Source organism: Cupressus sempervirens, chromosome 6 (assembly GCF_028749045.1).
Source record: "Cupressus sempervirens isolate cs-2001-9-10 chromosome 6, ASM2874904v1, whole genome shotgun sequence".
NCBI lineage: Eukaryota > Viridiplantae > Streptophyta > Pinopsida > Cupressales > Cupressaceae > Cupressus > Cupressus sempervirens.
Window position 1 is genome coordinate 266,948,491 of NC_143123.1, and position 19,686 is coordinate 266,968,176.

Below are 19,686 nucleotides of genomic sequence, written 5' to 3' on the forward strand. Positions count from 1 at the left end.
ACCTTTTGCCATTAATTATAGAGATAGAGGCGACCAATAAACATGCTAACCATTAAAGTAGAGATATAAGTCCACTGTTAAAAATCAGTGATAGGTAAAATTTGATTTATCATCATCTTTCAATAAGATATATTGACAATACATTCATGAATTAAAAAGATATATTGACAATACATTCATGAATTAAAAAGACCTAAGCTAGCCTTAAACCTACAATTCAAAAACTTTTGATATATTAGATAATGAATAAATCATCTAAACATTAAAAAAAAGAGATTACACTCAAATTTAAATTTGATAATAAAAAGACACCATCACAACAATAGTTTAATCTAAAATACATTATAATTACAATCTAATCTAAGATAAAAAATAATAATAATACTATTAGAAAAAACATACGCCGAATTAAATGATAACACATTAAATTAAAATGTAGGACATAAATGTGGCTCTTTGAAATCTACTTGAGGAAGAGATAAATTTGAAATCAAAACCAGAACATGTTAGTGGGCATCTTATGGCCCGCAAGAGGAACCTCATGATCAATGGCCATCTTATTTGGAGGTAAATAGATTCAATTTTTTTGAAAACCAAACAGGGAAACGCAGTGTGGCCCACGAGTGAAGGATAAATTTCAATTGCCTCTTCCCACATCCATTTACAACTAGTAACTTCATCTTGCATACAAAATAAAGACAGTTGGACCCTTCATATTATCCTTTTGGCCGGAAAACAGCGGATGTTGGATGCTGATTAGTTCCGTAATAATGGATTATCCTTGCTCACCCTGTCGGCCCATTTGACTTTTACCCCTTTTGCGGAAGTTTGGAAATACGGGAAGACAAAGGGGAAGAAATTTGACAGTTTGTTTGAGCTCATTTGGACAGCAGGCGCGAATGTACAGAGGCTGGGGTCTGCTAACAATTTAATATCAGTAAAATATGCTGGCAATCTTTTACGGAAACTATCTTCCACATATAACTGTACGGGACCTTCCTGTTCCTTTCTTTTTAATCTCTTTTCTTTTTCGTTACCTCCATTACCAATCAGCAATCTTGAGCTTTATGTTAATTGTTTCGCCCTCAATTTTGGCGGAGAAAACGGTAAACATTTGTGTAAACTATCGTCGCTTGCTCTTCAATTTTTTCAGTTTTCATCGTTACTACTGTTCTTTGTTTCTTCCGATCACAGCCAGGACATTGTTCTATGGTATTTTTCCCAAGTTGTGATTTTCTCAAAATAATCTCCATAATCCATTGGGTCGACCGCAGTATTTCACGCTTGACATTTAATAAATTTCTTTAAGCCATTTAAGTATTTGAATAACGAGAATCCATTGGAAATGTCAAATCCGCGTCTCATCAGGTTAACAACATGTGGTTTAGCTATGGCGGTCGAATGGGCAGCAATGGGACGGCACCTGTATTCTATGATTTTTGCTTTTGCCCTTTCTTAAGTATCCTGCACAACCTTGTAGCCAAAGGTAGTGATTTAGCTCAAAAGCTTTTTATTAGACTTGCAAGTATTTGATTTAGTTTTTCCATCTTTTTTCCATCTTCTCGACTGCCAACTGGTATCTTTTTAATTGAAATTGCGAAGACTTGCAGCTTTTGCATGGGAATTCGATTGCTTGTAATGGCCGATTCTTTGCAGATATTGTGGAAAGCTTCTTAGCTGGGTTTTGATTTAATGGGTAGTGTTTGGATGCTGCCTATCCATATGCTATAGCCCATGTTTCGGTCGACAAGAAGACGCATCTTTTAAGTAGATAATAGAGTGTTACAAGCCCATTGTTGGCTTTCCCAGCTACCAGTGGAAGGTACTGGAACTTGGTCTCAACTAGCTTCCGACGGTTGTTTAATTATTTTGCTCTTTTCAAAATTGTATGGATTCTCATTCGTTACCATTCTCGGGTATGGAGCTACTCAATTATAGGTGCTTGATAATTATGTTCTCGTCATTTTGGGCGAACGCTCCAGAATGCTGCTTTGGGCTGCAAACTGTTGTATGACTGATAAATTAAGATTCTACTTTGCAATCCTCCACTAATCGTTTTTCCATTATTTGTGTATTATTGCCACTAAAAACATGCTCAGAGACTTCCATTCTATGCCCTGATAAGTTGTGTGGCAGTTTTATTTTAATTTTATATTCTCATGTAAAGTGTGTGTGTTTGTGAGCATTCTGTGATACACTGTTTTGTCAGCATCGAGTTTTTGATAGATGATAAACTAATTTGCCTATCTACAGAAACCTGGATCGAACAGTTTGAATTACAGAGTTAACAAGATACTAGGGCCGAAGGATAGGAAGCTGCTTTCAATTTAATAATGTCTCTATTTAGCAGATTTTTCTACAGAAGACCTCCTGATGGTCTTCTTGAATTTACTGAGAGAGTTTATGGTAAGCAGCATTTCCGTGTTGCATTTGGGTTTTCTTTCTTGCAAATGAATGCACCGACTTAACATTTCATTCTTTGATATGTAGTTTTCGATTCCTGTTTCTCCACCGAGGTTCTATCAGATGAGATGTATCTTATTTACTTGCGAGAAATTGTCACCGAGTTGCATGAGCAGTTTCCAGATTCTTTATTTCTTGCCTTCAATTTCAGAGAGGGTGAAAAGAGAAGCAAGTTTGCAGAAATCGTGTGTGAATATGATGTTACAGTTATGGACTACCCAAGGCAATATGAAAACTGCCCCCTTCTTCCCTTATCTCTCATCCAACATTTTCTCCGGGCAACTGACAACTGGCTGTCAATGAGAAATCATCAGAATGTTGTGCTTATCCATTGTGAGAGGGGAGGTTGGCCCTTACTAGCTTTTCTTCTTTCGAGTTTTCTTATCTACAGAAAGCTTCAGATGGTTGAACAAAGGGCTCTTGACAGTGTTTATCGGGAGGCACCAAAAGGTTATTTGCAGCTTCTGTCACCTCTAAATCCATTTCCTTCACAGTTGCGGTATCTTCAATATGTAGCTAGAAGAAACATGTCACCAGAATGGCCACCCATTGAGCGTGCACTCTCCTTGGATTGTATCATTCTTCGAGCTGTACCTAACTTTGATTCTCAAAATGGGTGCCGTCCAATAATTCGTATTTTTGGGCGGGATATTCATAACAAAGATGGTCTCTCTACAAAGATGATCTTCTCTACAGGGAAGAAGAAGAAAACCTTGAGACATTATCGGCAGGTTTGAAATGACTTGTTTTATGACTTGAGATGCTCACATTTATGAACTGGAATTTTCTGCTTGAATAAAGGGTACCACTTTTGTGATGATATACTGCATTTCTTCAAGCAGGTTGATTGTGATGTTGTGAAAATCGACATTCAGTGCACAGTTCAAGGTGATGTCGTCCTGGAGTGCATCCATTTAGAGACAAACCCAGAGAGAGAAGTTATGATGTTCCGTGTCATGTTTAATACGGCTTTCATTCGGTCCAACATCCTGATGCTGAATGCGGATGATCTTGATATACTTTGGGATTCCAAGGAACGTTTTTCAAAAAGCTTTCGAGCAGAAGTAGGTACTCTGTCTCGTATGGCTTTAAGTTCATTTTTATAAACTATGTAGACAGGAGGACATCAAATAAACACAATTTATGTTGTTTTTAAAATTGTGACATCAGGTGCTGTTTGGAGAAATAGAATCTCTGTCTCCTTCACGGCCCCCTATTATAACACCTAATGGGGAAGAGAAAGGTGGATTGCCAGTTGAAGCTTTTGCAAGGGTCCAAGAACTTTTCAATGGTCTTGAATGGGTTGATACTGGGGGTGATGCCGCTCTTTGGTTCATTCAACAGATGTCATCAAATGGTTTTCAAGAAAGATTTGAGAACTTTTTTCCCAGTGATCTTCACAGTCAACCAACCCTGAGGAGCAAGCAAGATTCAAATCCAATATCTGTTGCAATTGAACATGAAGAGAAAGAGTCCAAGGATGCAGCACTTTGGCCAGCTTCACCCCTTTCTAAACCGAAGTCTGATCCTAATTTGTTGGATAAAATTTTACCATGTCTCCCTCCATCTGTAGATCAATCTCATGTACAGGTGCTGCCAACTGCAACCTCACCTCCACCTGCAGGGACAATGATATCTACAACTCAACTACACCCTTCATCTAACATAAATCCTTTTGTGCCACCACCACCATCCTCCCCACCCCCACTTCCACACTGTGTTCCTTGCAGAGCAGGCTCAACTTTGTCTTCAGTAGCACCTCCATCACCACCTCCACTTCCACACCTACTGCATTCATTCAAATCAAGTTCCCCTCCACCACCACTGCCACCTCCCCAAAATTTGTCTATTAATAGCAAATCTTTGTCTCCACCACCTCTGCCACCTCTGCCACCACCACCTCCTCCTCCTCCAAGATTAGGTTCCTCATTTTCTATCTTGCCACCCTCATCTTTACTCCCAACCAAATCAAATAGCACACTACCACCGCCGCCGCCGCCGCCGCCGCCGCCACCACCTCCACCTCCACCTCCACTTCCACCAAAATTAAGTGTTGCACCATCCCCACTTCTGCTCTCACTGTCAGTTCTACCCCAATCACCAACCAAACATTCACCTTTGTCTTGTGTAAGATCAAATGAGCCATTGCCACCTCCACTATCACCACCTCCACCACCACCTCGAAATGGAGGTTGGGAAGTACCAACACCCTTCTTGCCATCACAAACACCACCTCCACATGGGGTTCTTGTTGAGCCAGTGCCTCCACCGCCTCCACCACCTCCACCACTACCTTCACGTGAACTTCATGAGGGATCACGACCACTACCACCATTCTCATCACCACCACCCCCCCTGCCACCCCCTCCTATAGGTAGAGGCCATGGGGAACCATCATCCATCCCATTCCTTCCACTTGAGAAAGGTCGTGCGGGTCCACCACCTCCACCACCCCCTCCACTCCCGCTTACGAGGAGTGTAGGCCCACCACGTCCACCACCCCCTCCACTCCCACCTACAGGGAGGAGTGTGGGCCCACCACCTCCACCACCCCCTCCACTCCCGCCTACGGGGAGGAGTGTAGGCCCACCACCACCACCACCACCACCACCACCACCTCCCCCTTCAGGAGGTCGTGGGGCTCCACCACCCCCACCTCCCCCTCCAGGAGGTCATTTAGGTCTACCCCAACCTCCTCTACCAAGGGCACAAGGAGGTCCACCTGCCCTACCTCCTCCTCCAGGGGTACGAGGAGGATCACCACCACCACCACCACCCCCTCCAGGGGGCCGTGGGGGTCCACCGCCTCCCCCTCTCCCTCCAGGGGGCCGTTTAGGCCCACCACCCCCACCTCCTCCTCCAGGTGGTCTTGGGGGTCCGACTCCTCTTGGGACAAGTCGAGGCGGTCCACCTCCCCCGCCACCACCAGGAGCAAGAGGATCTGCTCCACTTGGAAGGGGAAGGGGTGCACCCAGTGCTCCTTCACAATCAAGTGCAAGAGGTCGTGGAACTATGTCTTCATCTGGGCATTTGGCACCAAAGCGATCATCTTTAAAGCCATTGCATTGGGTTAAAGTTACTCGAGCAATGCAAGGCAGCCTATGGGCAGACACTCAAAAACAAGAAGAACAATCAAGGTAGTTATTGAGTTGTGGCAATAAAATATTTTTGATGCCACAATGTTTACTTAGGTTTCTTGATGCTATTTCAATCTTTACTAATTTTGGCATCTTCTTTCCAGGGCTCCAGAAATCGATATGTCTGAATTGGAAACCCTTTTCTCATCTGCTGTATCAACTGATTCAGGGAGCACAGAAAAAGGAGTTAGTCGGCGAGCCTTAAATGCTTCTAAGCATGATACAGTACGTTTGGTATGTAGCAAATTGTTGTGCTTCTGCTTCATGTTTCTATGTTCAACACCTATAGAAATCTCTACATTAAGAAATAGATGAAATCATACATTAAGTATCACAATTCCAAAATCCTGTTCTATCTCTTTAATCGATTCTAGTTTTTAGTAATATTTCATAATTACTGTACTTCGTTTCTTGTTTGTAGATTCTGTACCTATGAATATCTATAATTGAAGACTAGAAATAGATAAAATCATTACATTTAGTTCAGGTGCTAAACTTCCAAATTCCCATTCTAAAAAGGAAAGGACAGGAGCTTTTATAGTCCATGATACTAGCCATCTATTTTCTGGTCTACATATTGTGAGAGTAACATGGGGATGCCCTGCCTCTTTCCACAAGGCACCTAACTGTGCTACAAACGAGGTGCACATGCCCTACTCTCTATGGGGTTTGACTTGTGACTCATCTTTCAAGGGCACAAGCTCTGCACCACTAGGCCAACTATGCCCATACTGATTTGTCCTGTGACCCCTACGCAATGGCCAAGGTTGATGGAGCACATAACAATCTCTATGTCAATTACAATCAGAAAGCAAACATAAGCTTCAAAATATTAAAATTTTAAATTAATGATGGGAGCATAGAGAGGTTTTATAACTCAACTATCAACTTATCTGGAAGAGTAGCCATAGAATATATTAAAACTGGGCATTAGCACCAAGCAGTAAGTAGCCTAAAGCCATGATTAAAACAGATTAGATTTATGGATAACACCTCATAATACAAACTGACGAGACTGCTAGCACCCTCACTGAGGATGACCCTGAATGCACCATGCACCAGCATCTGCAACTCTCATTCGCTATGGAGTTGTTCTGCATGTCCCCATGAAGACAACATACATTCAGAAAGAAAATCTCCAGGAATTGTTTACCAGGGAAGCACTAAAACTTCGCACTGATTATTCAGCAATTCACAACTAGATCATGTGGTTTATCATTTCAAGATCCAACTGAAGACTGTGATTCAGCAGATTCTCTGTTATAACAAAAACAGTTACTAAAAATATTACTCCATCTTATCTAGTCCCACCATTATATTGCTAAGCTTCTCAAGAGGGGCAATTGTCTGATTCCTAAGAAACTCTGGAGGACAGTTGACACTAAAAACATCATTTTTCGGGGGTATAAACATTGGATTTTTAGGGCTGGCGCTCTACACAGTTCTCAATATGTCAAATATACTTGGTCAAGCCATGTTTCAGTGGTGACAGTATCATCACAACACTACTCTGAACTGCAGTTTTAGGATCCAACTTTCCTTCATTAGCTTCCTTTGTCCTGAATTTGGCTCTGTTTGCCCAGTGTTTTTATACAGATCAAATTACATTTGAAAGAATGCTTTACCTCAACAGATTTTGACGACAGTTATGATCTTTTTCCTGTCAGTGGTCAACATTGATGCTGGCCATTTCTTTCAAGTCAACCAAACCAGTCCCTGCCATGTGAAATTCCTTCTCGTAAACAAAACTCAACAACCCAATCAATTGATGTCAACCTTGTCCACAATTCTAAAACGTGCTTTCCAGTATCTTCTGGTCAGTCCACCCATCAGTATATTCATCAAGCTCCGAACATCTGCAATATTACCTATGCTGGTGATATAATAAACTTTAATTGAAATTCACTCAATCTCCAGTATTGTGTAAATAAGCTGCATTGCTTGGAAAGCCCAGCTATTCACCTAAACTAATCAAGGGCATGATCAACCTTGTACACAAAATGAGTAGATTATTTGCATATTTGAACAGATTCTTGCAATTCATAATCAGGTTATCAAATTATCCAAATCAGCAAAAGGCTTTTAGATCCTTTAGGCAAATCCGTCAACTAAAAGTGAATAATGAGGAAAACTTACTGATTCTCCTACTACGTGGCTGCAAAAGGCTCGCAATCCATTCCAGACTACATTCATCATCGAGAATTGTAAGATTTCTGCAAATTCATAGGTCCATATCTTAGATAATATCTTTTATTTGTTGATGTTCTGATCTTCTTCTTTCTTTCTGAATTTAGAATGTTATTTCAGAATATTAAATGTTAGTCTGAAAACTTGTTCATCTCTGCAGTACTTGGTATAGGGCAGTATGTTCTAAGGAGCAGACTTCAATGTTTTTGTGTGTCCTTAGACTACAATAACACCCATCCCTTATACCAAGACCAATGGGCATGTGCCTTAAAGGGACATGACCCTCTCTAGGTCGGCCCATACATTACTTGTATAAATCGGTGCCTACGAAGGAGATGACAAGAATGTTAACTAACATAACAATTAGTTATGGTTAGTACATAACATGTTTACTGCCAAGGATCACTGCCCTATTTATTTGTCTAGTATATATAATGCCTTCGTATGGTATAGGGGAAGAAGATTAAGGTGTGGTCTGCACTTCTCAGACCAATATGAATATCATTGTTAATATTTAACACTCTCTCTTAACTTGATAATCATACTGAGAGATAACATATCTAGCTTCACCAATTACGATGAATAAGCATAGATTGATACTCTATATCTATCTGAATCTTCTGAGCAGATGGTATCATGGAACACATGATACTGAGTCATATAACCATCTTGTGATATGACTTATCACTTATACTAGTGATATCAATATTGCATGTAATGCAATACATACAGGATAAAATCTGAAGAATGATTAAATTTTTCATTTATCCAGGTTGTGACTCATAGGAACTGGCAATCCTATATCACAACTCGATCTTGAGTTAAGATCTACAAGAACACAAAATAAAGTCTGAAGAATAAATTCTTCCTTTATCCAAGTTGTGATTCATAGGCATGGAAATGCTTATGTCACAAATGATCTTGAACTCACCTAGATCTAATAGTAGTTCTATATTCTTCAACACATTATCCGAGAAATCGTCATCTCTCATAATGTCTTTTATACAAGTATTCATTAAATAATGAATACAAATGGTGGAGCCCATAACAGTCAATAGCCTGACAATAAAATTATTTTATTAATAATTTAAAGAATACAAATGAATTACAATTCAACCATACCGAGCCTTTTCTGAAGTGATCTATCTTCACTCTAGAGAGAGGTTTGGTGAGAATAGTTGCTGTCTGATCTGCAGTGCAAATGTATTCTAATTTTATAGTATTCTTGTCTACCATGTCTCTTACATAATGGTAAGGAATTTCGATATGCTTGGACCTGTCATGAAAAATTGGATTCACCAAAAGCTTGATGGAACTCTGATTATCACAATGAATAATTGTAGGATTCATGGCTAGTCCAAATAATCCCACAAGTAACTTTCTAAGCCAAATTGTTTCTCGAGATGCCATTGCTGCTGCAATGTATTCGGCTTCTGTGGAACTTTGTGCTACTAAAGACTGTTTTCTGTATACCCAAGATATCATTGCTGATCCTAAACTGAAACAACATCTTGAAGTACTTTTTCTGTCTTTAACACTTCCACCCCAATCTGAGTCAGCGAATCCATGTAAATCTAAGTCAACTTTCTCATATTTGAGCCCAAGATTAAGAGTGCCTTGTATCTCATAATCTGTTTGATTGCAACTAGGTGAATCTCCTTTGCCTCACATATAAACTGACTTAAGGCATTAACTACATAGGAAATATCAGGTCTTATATTTACCAAGTACATTAGGGACCCAATCATTTGTTTGTAGAGAGTAGAATCTATGGAAGGTGATTTTGCTGCTGCTTTTTTAAGTTTATGTAGATTAGTCTCCATTGGAGAAGACATAGACTTGCAATTCTACATTCCAAATCTCTTCAAAATATCTGATGTATACTTCCATTGATTAAGTATAATGCTGTTAGAATTTTGCCGTACTTCCAGTCCTAGGAAGTAATGAAGGACTCCCAAGTCTTTCATCTCGAATTCTCTAATTAGATCTTTCTTGCATTGATCTATGAGATGATCATCTCCTGTTATTAGTAAATCATCAACATAGAATATCAAAATTACCATATCATCTTTATCTCTTTTATAATATAGATTTGGATCGGCTTCATTTTTAGAAAAACCTAAGCCGGTGAGATACTCATCAATTCTTTCATACCAAGCCCTTGTAGCCTGTTTAAGCCCAAAGAGAGCTTTCTTGAGCTTGCAAAAGAAAATGTTAGGATCATGCGTTTCAAATCCTTCAGGTTGCTCCAAATATACTTCTTTTGTAATCTTTCCATTTAGGAATGCTGTTTTTACATCCATTTGATGTACTTTCCATCCTTTCGATGTTGCGATAGCTAGGACTGCTCTTATGGAGGTGTATTTGGCAATAGGAGAAAAGGTTTCTTCATAATCAATTCCTTCTTTCTGAGAGAATCCTCTAGCTACAAATCTGACTTTATATTTTTCAATGCTACCATCAGCAACATGCTTTATTTTAAATATCCATTTGGATAAACAACCTATTTTCCTTCAGGTCTTGGAACAATTTCCCAAACATCATACTTCATAATAGATTGGTATTCTTCTATCATAACTTCTTTCCAAGTTGTATGTTTTAATAGTAACTGAAATATTGTTTGGTTCTGATTTAGACACATCATTTATGTTTGCTGTATGACTAGAAAATCTTTTGGGTCTTTTGCTTTCTCTGACTGCTCCAGAAGGTGCAACAAAGTCTTGTGCTGCCTCTATTGTTTTAATGGCCCAAAGTGGTCTTTTCTTTGAATTTTGAGTTTCTTCAAGATTAAGGTTTTGAATTTCGTCTTCAATTTCTTCAGTGTTCTTCCTTTGAGACTCAGTTTCAGTATTTCTTTCAGAACTAGGTAAGTTTCTTCAAGATTAAGGTTTTGAATTTCGTCTTCAATTTCTTCAGTGTTCTTCCTCTGAGACTTAGTTTCAATATTTCTTTCAGAACTAGGTAAAGGAGAGGGTTCTTCAGAACTTAGGGCTCTTTTGAATGCTAGATCTTCTTCAAAAATTACATCCCTACTAAGTTCAATATTTTTCTATCCAGGCATGAAAATCCTATATGCTTTAGATGTTTCACTATACCCTACAAAAATACCTATCCTCTCGGAGGGTTCGAACTTAGTTCTCTTTTCTTTTGGAACATGGATATATACAGGACACCCAAAAATCTTAAGATGACTTATATTGGGTTGAAAATTAGCAAAGACTTCTTCAAGGGTTTTGTCTGTAAGGTAGGAGTGAGGGCTTCTGTTTTGAATATAGACAACAGTACAAGAGGCTTCCGCCCAAAGATAATATTCTAGATTTTGATCAATAATCATAGCTCTAACAACTTCTATAATTGTTCTATTCTTCCTTTTTGCTACCCTATGTTGTTGTGGATTATAAGGAATGGTATACTTCCTCTTAATTCCTATTTCTTTACAAAACCTTTTAAACCAAATATGAGGTGTATTCTCTTCTATTATCAGTTCTAAGAGTTTTAATTTTATGTTTTGATAAGTTTTCAGTTAAGTTTTTAAATTCTTTAAATCTCTTTAGGATTTGTTATGATTATTTACATTTTAAGAAGTAAATCCAACTTTTCCTAGAGAAGTCATCTATAAAAAGTATATAGTACTAGAATCCTCCAAGAGAAGGAACAAACATAGGTCCACATAAATATGAGTGGATTAATTCCAAAGCATTGTTCGTTTTTCTAGTGCTATCATTGAATGGACTTTTGGTGTTCTTACCTAGAGTGCATCCTTTGTATATGCTTGAGTGATCTTTATTCAGTTTAGGTAAAATAGTAACCATCTTCTCCATAGTTAATAAAGTTTTGAAATTTAGATGTCTTGACCTTTTGTGCCATATTTCATTTATATCCGCAATTTCATGAATTGAGGCTTGACTAGGTCGACTGGGTTCTGAGTTTAATTCATACAAATACCCTTTTCTTTGACCAATCAATTTTGCTTTCTTAATTGAGGAGTTCTTAGCCTAGGTTATGACTTTACTGTCCATGAATGCAACATTATGTCCATCTTCAAATGTTGTAACCGAGATTAGATTCTTTTTTATTCCTGGTACATAGAGTACTCCCTTGAGAATAAGAGAATTACCCGACTTTAGTTTCAAGGTGCAATTTCCAATTCCTTTGATGGAATGTGCTGAATTATCACTGATGGTGACTTCGCCATTAACCTTTTTTGATATAAAGTTTAGTGCTTCTTTGTATCTTGTAATATACCCATGCTCTACTTGAGACTTCATTTGATAGTGCTGAATACAATACACGATCCTCAGGATCATACTTATCTTCTTCCTTAGTAATGTTTGTACAGTTCACTTGCTGTTTAGAATTCTCAGGGCAATTAGATCTGTAGTGTCCAAACTTTTCGCATTTGAAACATTTTATTTTGGATAGATCTTTCTTAGTTTTGTCATTCTTTTGATTACCCCTTTTCTTCTTGAAATGCTTCTTCTTACCTTTTAAGAATTTGTATTAATAACATGAAGTTCTTCATCCTTTGTTTTCAATTTTCCTCCTTTCTTAAGTTTTCTGGATTCTTCCTGAAGGCAATCTCCTTTAAGTCTATTGAAATCAGGAAGTTTGTCTCTGACACTTACTCCTTGTGCGAATGTTTCCCATGAATCTGAAAATCCATCTATAGCCATCAGTGTTAGTTCCATGTCACTAATGATGGTTCCTATACTTGTAAGTTCATCTCTTAGACTAGCAACCCTTAGGAAGTAAGAATTCATTGTTTCTCCTTTCTTTATTTGTATGTGATTTAGTTGCCTTTTCAATGCAAGAACTCTAGTTACATTGTTGACCTCATATGCATTTATCATATCAAATGCTGTTTGATGTTTCATTAGCATAGGTACAATATCATCTTTCACTCCATCTAATATGATCTGAATGGCTTTTTTATTCCCTTTACTCTAGATAGTTTTATGAGATACAACATTATGTTGTTTAGATGCTGAATCAACAAATTGTTTTACATCATTTTCTTCAATAATCATCATGATTCTGAATTTCCAAGCATCAATGTGTTCTTTTCCATCAAACTTGTCCTCGGGTCTGATTGTGTGTGCCATTGAAGATAGGAGAATGATGTTAGATATATATTGTTTGATTAATTAATTTGCAGAGCCTAGGTTCGACTACCAGAGCTCTGATACCATGTAAGATTTCTGCAAATTTATAGGTTCAGACCTGAGATAATATCTTTTATTTGTTGATGTTCTGATCTTCTTTCTTTCTGAATTTAGAATGTTATTTCAGAATATTAAATTTTAGTCTGAAAACTTGTTTATCTCTGCAGTAATTCGTATAGGGCAGTATGTTCTAAGGAGCAGACTTCAATGTTTTTGTGTGTCAGACTACAATAACACCCATCCTTTATACCAAGACCAAAGGGAATGTCCCTTAAAGGGACATGACCCTCTCTACGTCGGCTCATACATTACTTGTATAAATTGGCGCCAATGAAGGAGATAACAAGAATGTTAACTAACATAACAATTAGTTATGGTTAGTACATAACATGTTTACTGCCAAGGATCGCCGCCCTATTTATTTGTCAAGTGTAGTATATATAATGCCTTTGTATGGTATAGGGGGAGAAGATTAAGTTGCGGTCTGCACTTCTCAGACCAGTATGAATATCACTGTTAATATTTAACAAGAATATCCTTGCCATGAATTATGTTGAATTGCCAGTGCATCCCAGTATATTAGTCTCCATATCTTTTGTTAAATGTTATACATAGGTTCGCAGTACCATAGCATATCCTGTATTTGCAATCAGGCTCGCAAACTGAATCCAATGGCAGAAGGCTTCTGGATCATCTAGTCTAGACACAGCTTTAGACCCAAGGTTCACTACATTAGAAAAGCCAAAAACACCATATTTTTCATTGAGCGTATTGGCTGATATTCTACTGGGACTAAAGTTAGGATAAGGTAAAACTTTGGATCGTTCTCCTATAGCCATGAATATCAGTGAAGAGTTTGACGTAAAAAGTCTTTAATCCATTCCATACGACATTTGAGCATCAAGTTGATTCTTGCTTTGTGGTATCTTACACCATTTTTTGTATCCCAGTATATTAGCATCTATATTTTGATCAGTTGCTTCTCTATGTACGATCCAATGCAGTTAATTTTGAACTGAAACTAACAGAATTTTTTGATCCTATTGCAGGTTGACTTGCGAAGAGCTAACAATTGCGAAATAATGCTGACAAAAATTAAGATGCCTCTTCCAGAGATGATTGTAAGTATTTTTTCCCTCTTATTCACAATGTGTTTAGATATTTAATTACTTTTGGTACAGTATGGTGTTATGAGTAGTTAAGATGCTTCTTCTGGATTCTATTGCATGCACTTTTTTCCTGCTTTATCATGATATGTTCAGTGCTTTAATTGTAGAAGTCAGTGCACTACGGTAAGTTGAAATGAATAATGTTTTGTCCCAATGTAGCTTTTGAATCTTATGCTTCTGAAACATGAATGTGTACAATTTTTTTTTGAGTGAATGTCTCCTTGAGATCTCTTTTGTCCTGATGATGGCTCGCCGAGTGTGACCCGAAACATTGACTCAAAATTTGTATATAATCAAGTTCTAGAAGCATAAGATTTAAAGGTTATGGATTGTAGAAACCTTCTAGAACCAATGTCGCTTGTATTTTTTAAAATGCAACATGGAGAATTTTTTAAAATGTAAAATCAGATGATATGTAGAAATATAGTACATGTAGCTTGGCAAATCTGGTTTTTGTAGGGATATAGGTTAGTTGTGGACACAGCGGGGCTGCAAATCCCTAGATATTCTGTACGGTCCTAACCAAATTATTCAATGATTACTCTCAGCTTATTAAACTTTTTCCAAATAACTTGCTAAATACTCAAAGCTTCCATACAATCTCTTCTCACAAATGTGACCAGAATTTGACAAGCTTACTCAAATGGAAACACCAAATTTCGGGGGCTTCTTAATAACATGCATTACACAGGAAAAAACACAGTATATTACTGGATAATGACAGCAAACAACAGACTCACAATCTGAATAACATCAATATTGACAATTTTTGCAAACAGGTAAGACATCTTCACACCAATCTTGGAGTAAATCTTAATATAATCTATATTTCAGCAGCAAATATGTTTTTACAACAATATTAAACAACGAACCAACAGTGACAACAAAATTAAACAAACCTACAAAATTTACTACAAACAGGATATTTGCAAAGCCTTACATTTGACCATTTTGGTACCCAACTGCACACAAATGCTCTATAAACTAAATAAATGACGTGGAAACCCTCTTATACAGAAAATTGGTGTTGTTGAACATTCACAACTCAACAATTTTTTTTGAAACCCAAACATGCAAAAAGACTCAAAAATCCATTAAACAAATACCAAAATCTTCATAAACAATACTAATTGGCTTTCAAGCAAACACTGAATGAGATTGTCCTCTTGAAGCAAAAGGGGCACATCTTTGACATCTAAAATCAATGGTTTTTCACTTTACATCAATTCATGTCCTTACTTGAAGGTTTTCTTTATCAAATGCAAGGTTGAAGTGTGAAGTCCAAACTTCTCATGAAGAAAATGGTTGATAACTGACTTAAATAAAGTAGGGACACAAATCCCAACATTACATTCATGGAAAATATGTAAAATATTATTGTTTCCATCAGTTTCTGTCTATGTTACTGGTTTATCTAATGGAGAAGCTGGGTCCTGGGCTACTTCAAACCTGGTTTGGGGTCCTGGTCTGATTTGTTTTGGTTTGGAGTCTGGACAAGGTTTTGACTCTAGCCTGTGGGTCAAGGCCTGCCAAACCTTGGTGAAACTGGGCTGAATTTCGTCCCTAAATGCATGCATCTACAAATTTTGGCGTGTCCACAAATTATTTTGCCTTCTGTTTCATTTGGTTTTTAAAGCATAATGGCGATTTCCAGATTAGATGATGTATATTGTGGTAAATTAGAGGAGCCACAAATGATGCCACTAACATTGGCACTACAATTAGCACTAGCATTGGCACTAGCACTCACATGCTCCCTAGGTGGCCCATAGTCATCATCAACTTCAAGTGTAGCAAAGTGGGAAGTGGAAGCATCCAAGTCAACATGCTTTGGCTCTATATTGCATATCATTGTCTCCCCTTTTTTGTAGGCACTTTGTTTAATCAGCCGCAAGCTTGAATTTGCACAAACACTTAAGTCCTCTGCATTTTTTGAGGGCAATTTTATTCGCCTTATTGATTGGATGGAGTATGTGCTCCGATTCCTCTTAGATGCAGGTAAACTAGCAATCTATCAAGACAAAATTAGAGTTAAGAGTTACAAAGTTAAAATATTTGAATGATAAAATCGAAGTATTAGTAAAAAGATATGTTTTATAAATCGAATGATGAAGTTTTGGTTGCAAGAGGTTGTGGGTGCATGTATAATTCTCCATGGAAACACCACTCATTATGAGCATCGACCATTTATTTGTCTCAAAGAGCATTAAAAGCACAACCGTTAGAACAAGCAGAATCCATGAACTCAACTCTCATTGCATCTCACATGTCATGATCACCAAAGAGTTTGTGAAGTGCTGTCTTGTATGAATCCAACACAAATTGGTTCACTAACCTGGACGCAATTTGAATCCAAATCTGATTCATTGCCTAGATACACAAATCTGGTAACGCAGTAAAAAATAATTATGTGGTTGCAACAAATGAAATTTTGCAAAAGTACCAAAACTTGCGAATTGATTATTTTGTGACATCATGGACCTCCTTGTTCCAAGCCATGCTCTCAAGTGAGGGCAATGCATAGGAGTAGTGTGTGACAAAATTCTAGGAGGAAAGCTAATAGTGCTACTCAATGGAGTAGAAGTAGAAGCATTAGCGCTGGGACAAAAGGAAGTCATGGAAGATCCCTCTCCAACACAACCTACCGATGCGAGCCAATGAACGGGAACTAATATGAGCTAACTTCTCCAATTGACTCTTCCTTGTTTCTTTTAATTGTTCAAATGTTTCTAGCTGTACACAACATGAACAAACCGCTTTAGGAGGTGCTAATTTACATGGCTCAGTATCATGGCCACATATGCCAGCAATAGGTATTTAAATCTATTTATGCGACCATGATTAATTTCTTTTCTTTTAATTGTTCAAATGTTTCTAGCTGTACACAACATGAACAAACTGCCTTAGGAGGTGCTAATTTACATGGCTCAGTATCATGGCCACATATGCCAACAATAGGTATTTAAAACTATTTATGCGACCATGATTAATTTCTTTACAAAATTTACATTTTGTTTACAGTCTTGTTCTACCAAGAAATTCTTTAGTATAATTGCCAAACTGCATCCCTTTGATCTCCTTTCTTAGACTTAGGACCAGGTTGAGAATTAGGAGGAGCCATTGGGGAAAAATATTGTTTCCAAAATATGAAGATCGTGGCAATAAGAAAATTTTACAAAAAAATTACCATTTGGCATTGTGCTTTATAAAGTAATACAAAAATCTGCAATCCCTACATTTTTGCATTGTGTTCTATTCTTGAGTCTTCATTATTTTCCTTTGAAATTCAAAATCAAACTTCAAAGTTCAAAGTTCGAAGAAAGGATTTAGAAAAATTAGCAAACCATTTTTTTTTTTATAGAAAAATTTGTAAATACATTGTTTACAATCTTTTTAAAAAAAACTTAGGGTTTGCTATTGTTCTCTCATTGAACTATCAAAGTATTCTATTTATATTTCAAAGGAGAAAATTCAACTCTATGATTTGGATAGTTCAAAAAATTAACAATAAAATGCATAAACATACAAAAAACAAAATCCATAAAATTTAACACGTACCTCATTGAAATGAGATGATAAGTCTTTGCAACTGCTACTGTGGACTCCTTGATGCTTTAAATGCAAATATAATTTATGGAATACTTTTCTATCTTTTTCTCCTTGCTGATTGCAAACCTATGGACTCTTATTTTTCTTCGTGTCTCACACTTCTCTCTTCTTCTCAATACAATGAAATGAGATGCCTTTTATGGCTGGAAGGAAGAATAAGGCAAAAATAAAGTTAAAAAAATGTAACATGTCCACCAAGCGAGTCAACTGGCTCGGACTTGAGGGGTCACAACAAGTCACATGCCTAACTTGTCTGAGTTGAAGTCAGTGTCAATTTGACCCTGTAACCATAACTTGTTTCTACGCCAGACTCGACAAGTCATCGCGAATCTGGGAACTCTCGTAAGAACCCTGTTCAGACCCACACCAAACTGAAAGGGGACCTCGATTGGTTTTGAAACAGCTCAAGACCTGGCTTCTCCTAGAGATGAATTAGTAATGTAGAACAGTACAAATGAGCTCCAGTTTCAACTCTAAATAGGACTGCTATGTTGAACAAAAAGAGCTATTTTCTTTGACTTCTAAATCCATTTGGTTTTTGTTAATAGATCTCCACACTTGAATGTTTTTGTCCTTAGATGTATGGCTGAACACAAAATGCAAACTCTTTGTGAAGATAATTGTTGACAATGACAAAAGATAACCAATAAAGAATTTTTTTGAGTTAAATAAAAATAAGACACAAATTCCAACATCCCTTTCATGGAAAGTATGTAAAATATTGTAATGTCCCCAAAATGGAGTTACCCGTTTTTACACATAAACGACAATAATACACTAATGTGAACTTTGTTAGCCATTAACGATTATGTGAAATAGTGAACAAATACATCAGTTAGTAAATCAGGAGATTAGCATAGGCATTATGACTAGCTAACTATCTCATAACCAATCATAAATTAGTCCAATATCATGCAACATTCACATTATGGCAACTTGCCCTTTATTTCACCAGTTGCAGGAATGTCTAACTATGCCCAATTTGGCTATCAATTTGTCTCAGCCAGCAAGAGGCAGCAAAGTCCAACTATGACCAATTCTATCTCTTGGGCAGTGTACTTAGTTCGTGGGAGCTGATAAACCTTATCTCCCTGACTTACATTCTCCACCTTATGATTAGAATCCTACATAATGGTCAACTAAGGTATAGCCTTGAGTAAGCTACAATAGGGTGTCCAGAGTGTCCTTTCCTTCTAAGCCCAAGGGTGTGCAACTCCTTGCACCCCATTGGCTTCATGGGACAATCTGTTACCACTATGGAGTGGCATACTTAGGAGAGGACCTCATAACAATTTCTCCCTCCTTGTACTCCATTCCTCACCTTCACATGGTTTGATTGTTTCTTTGGGAGAATAAATGAATGAAATAAGAATCTAGAAAATTAGCACTTCATATAAGAAATAATATGTTAGAACCATCTTTGTCATGCTTGCAAAGCATATATCTCATGCATACCACTGTTGAAGGGGAATGCTATAGCCTGTGGTAAATAGTAATCTCTGGTTTGATCCTCCTATGTGTGATTGCTGAGCACTGATGTCTGATGAACTGATCTGCTCTTATGGATAAGTGTCTGTGATCCTTGGTTATATACCTCCCTCCAAGGAATTCTTCTCCTTTATGTATCTTAATGTCTCTTTGAATGGACATTTTACTTGTTAAGAACCCCTTTTCATAATAACTGTTGCTCTTCCAGACATTAATCTCTGCTCACTAGGCATAATAATCAGTGCCCTTTGACACATTAATCACTACCTTTGCTTAATTACATTCATCACTGTTTTCCTTTGTTATCTCTGCTCATTTCTATAACCCCATGACTTAAACTTTTATCTCTGTTGATTAATTTGATATAACCTTATTGCTACTTAATTTAAGTGTTTGAATATATTCCCAATGATGCCTTCTTACTATCCAAATTTGCAGATAATGTTCAGATTATCTGTGCTTGAATGAGAT

At 37.4% G+C, this 19,686-nt stretch overlaps 1 protein-coding gene across 3 annotated transcripts in view; it reads left to right on the forward strand.

Annotated features, from left to right (window-relative positions):
* Positions 1-854: 854 nt before the first annotated feature.
* The window catches only part of LOC149552260 (formin-like protein 14), a 120,514-nt gene continuing 101,682 nt past the window's right edge, over positions 855-19,686 (forward strand). Inside the window, exons 1-9 of one of the 3 annotated variants that reach the window (XM_089787784.1) lie at positions 970-1,106; positions 1,369-1,486; positions 1,611-1,822; positions 2,254-2,406; positions 2,491-3,194; positions 3,306-3,527; positions 3,634-5,600; positions 5,705-5,834; positions 13,999-14,070. In XM_089787784.1, the coding sequence (XP_089643910.1) occupies positions 2,334-2,406; positions 2,491-3,194; positions 3,306-3,527; positions 3,634-5,600; positions 5,705-5,834; positions 13,999-14,070 (3,168 nt within the window). In that variant the 5' untranslated portion in view covers positions 970-1,106; positions 1,369-1,486; positions 1,611-1,822; positions 2,254-2,333. Of the gene's footprint in view, positions 1,107-1,368; positions 1,487-1,610; positions 1,823-2,253; positions 2,407-2,490; positions 3,195-3,305; positions 3,528-3,633; positions 5,601-5,704; positions 5,835-13,998; positions 14,071-19,686 lie in introns of all 3 variants that reach the window. The other 2 variants (XM_089787785.1, XM_089787786.1) reach the window with 2 other exon arrangements.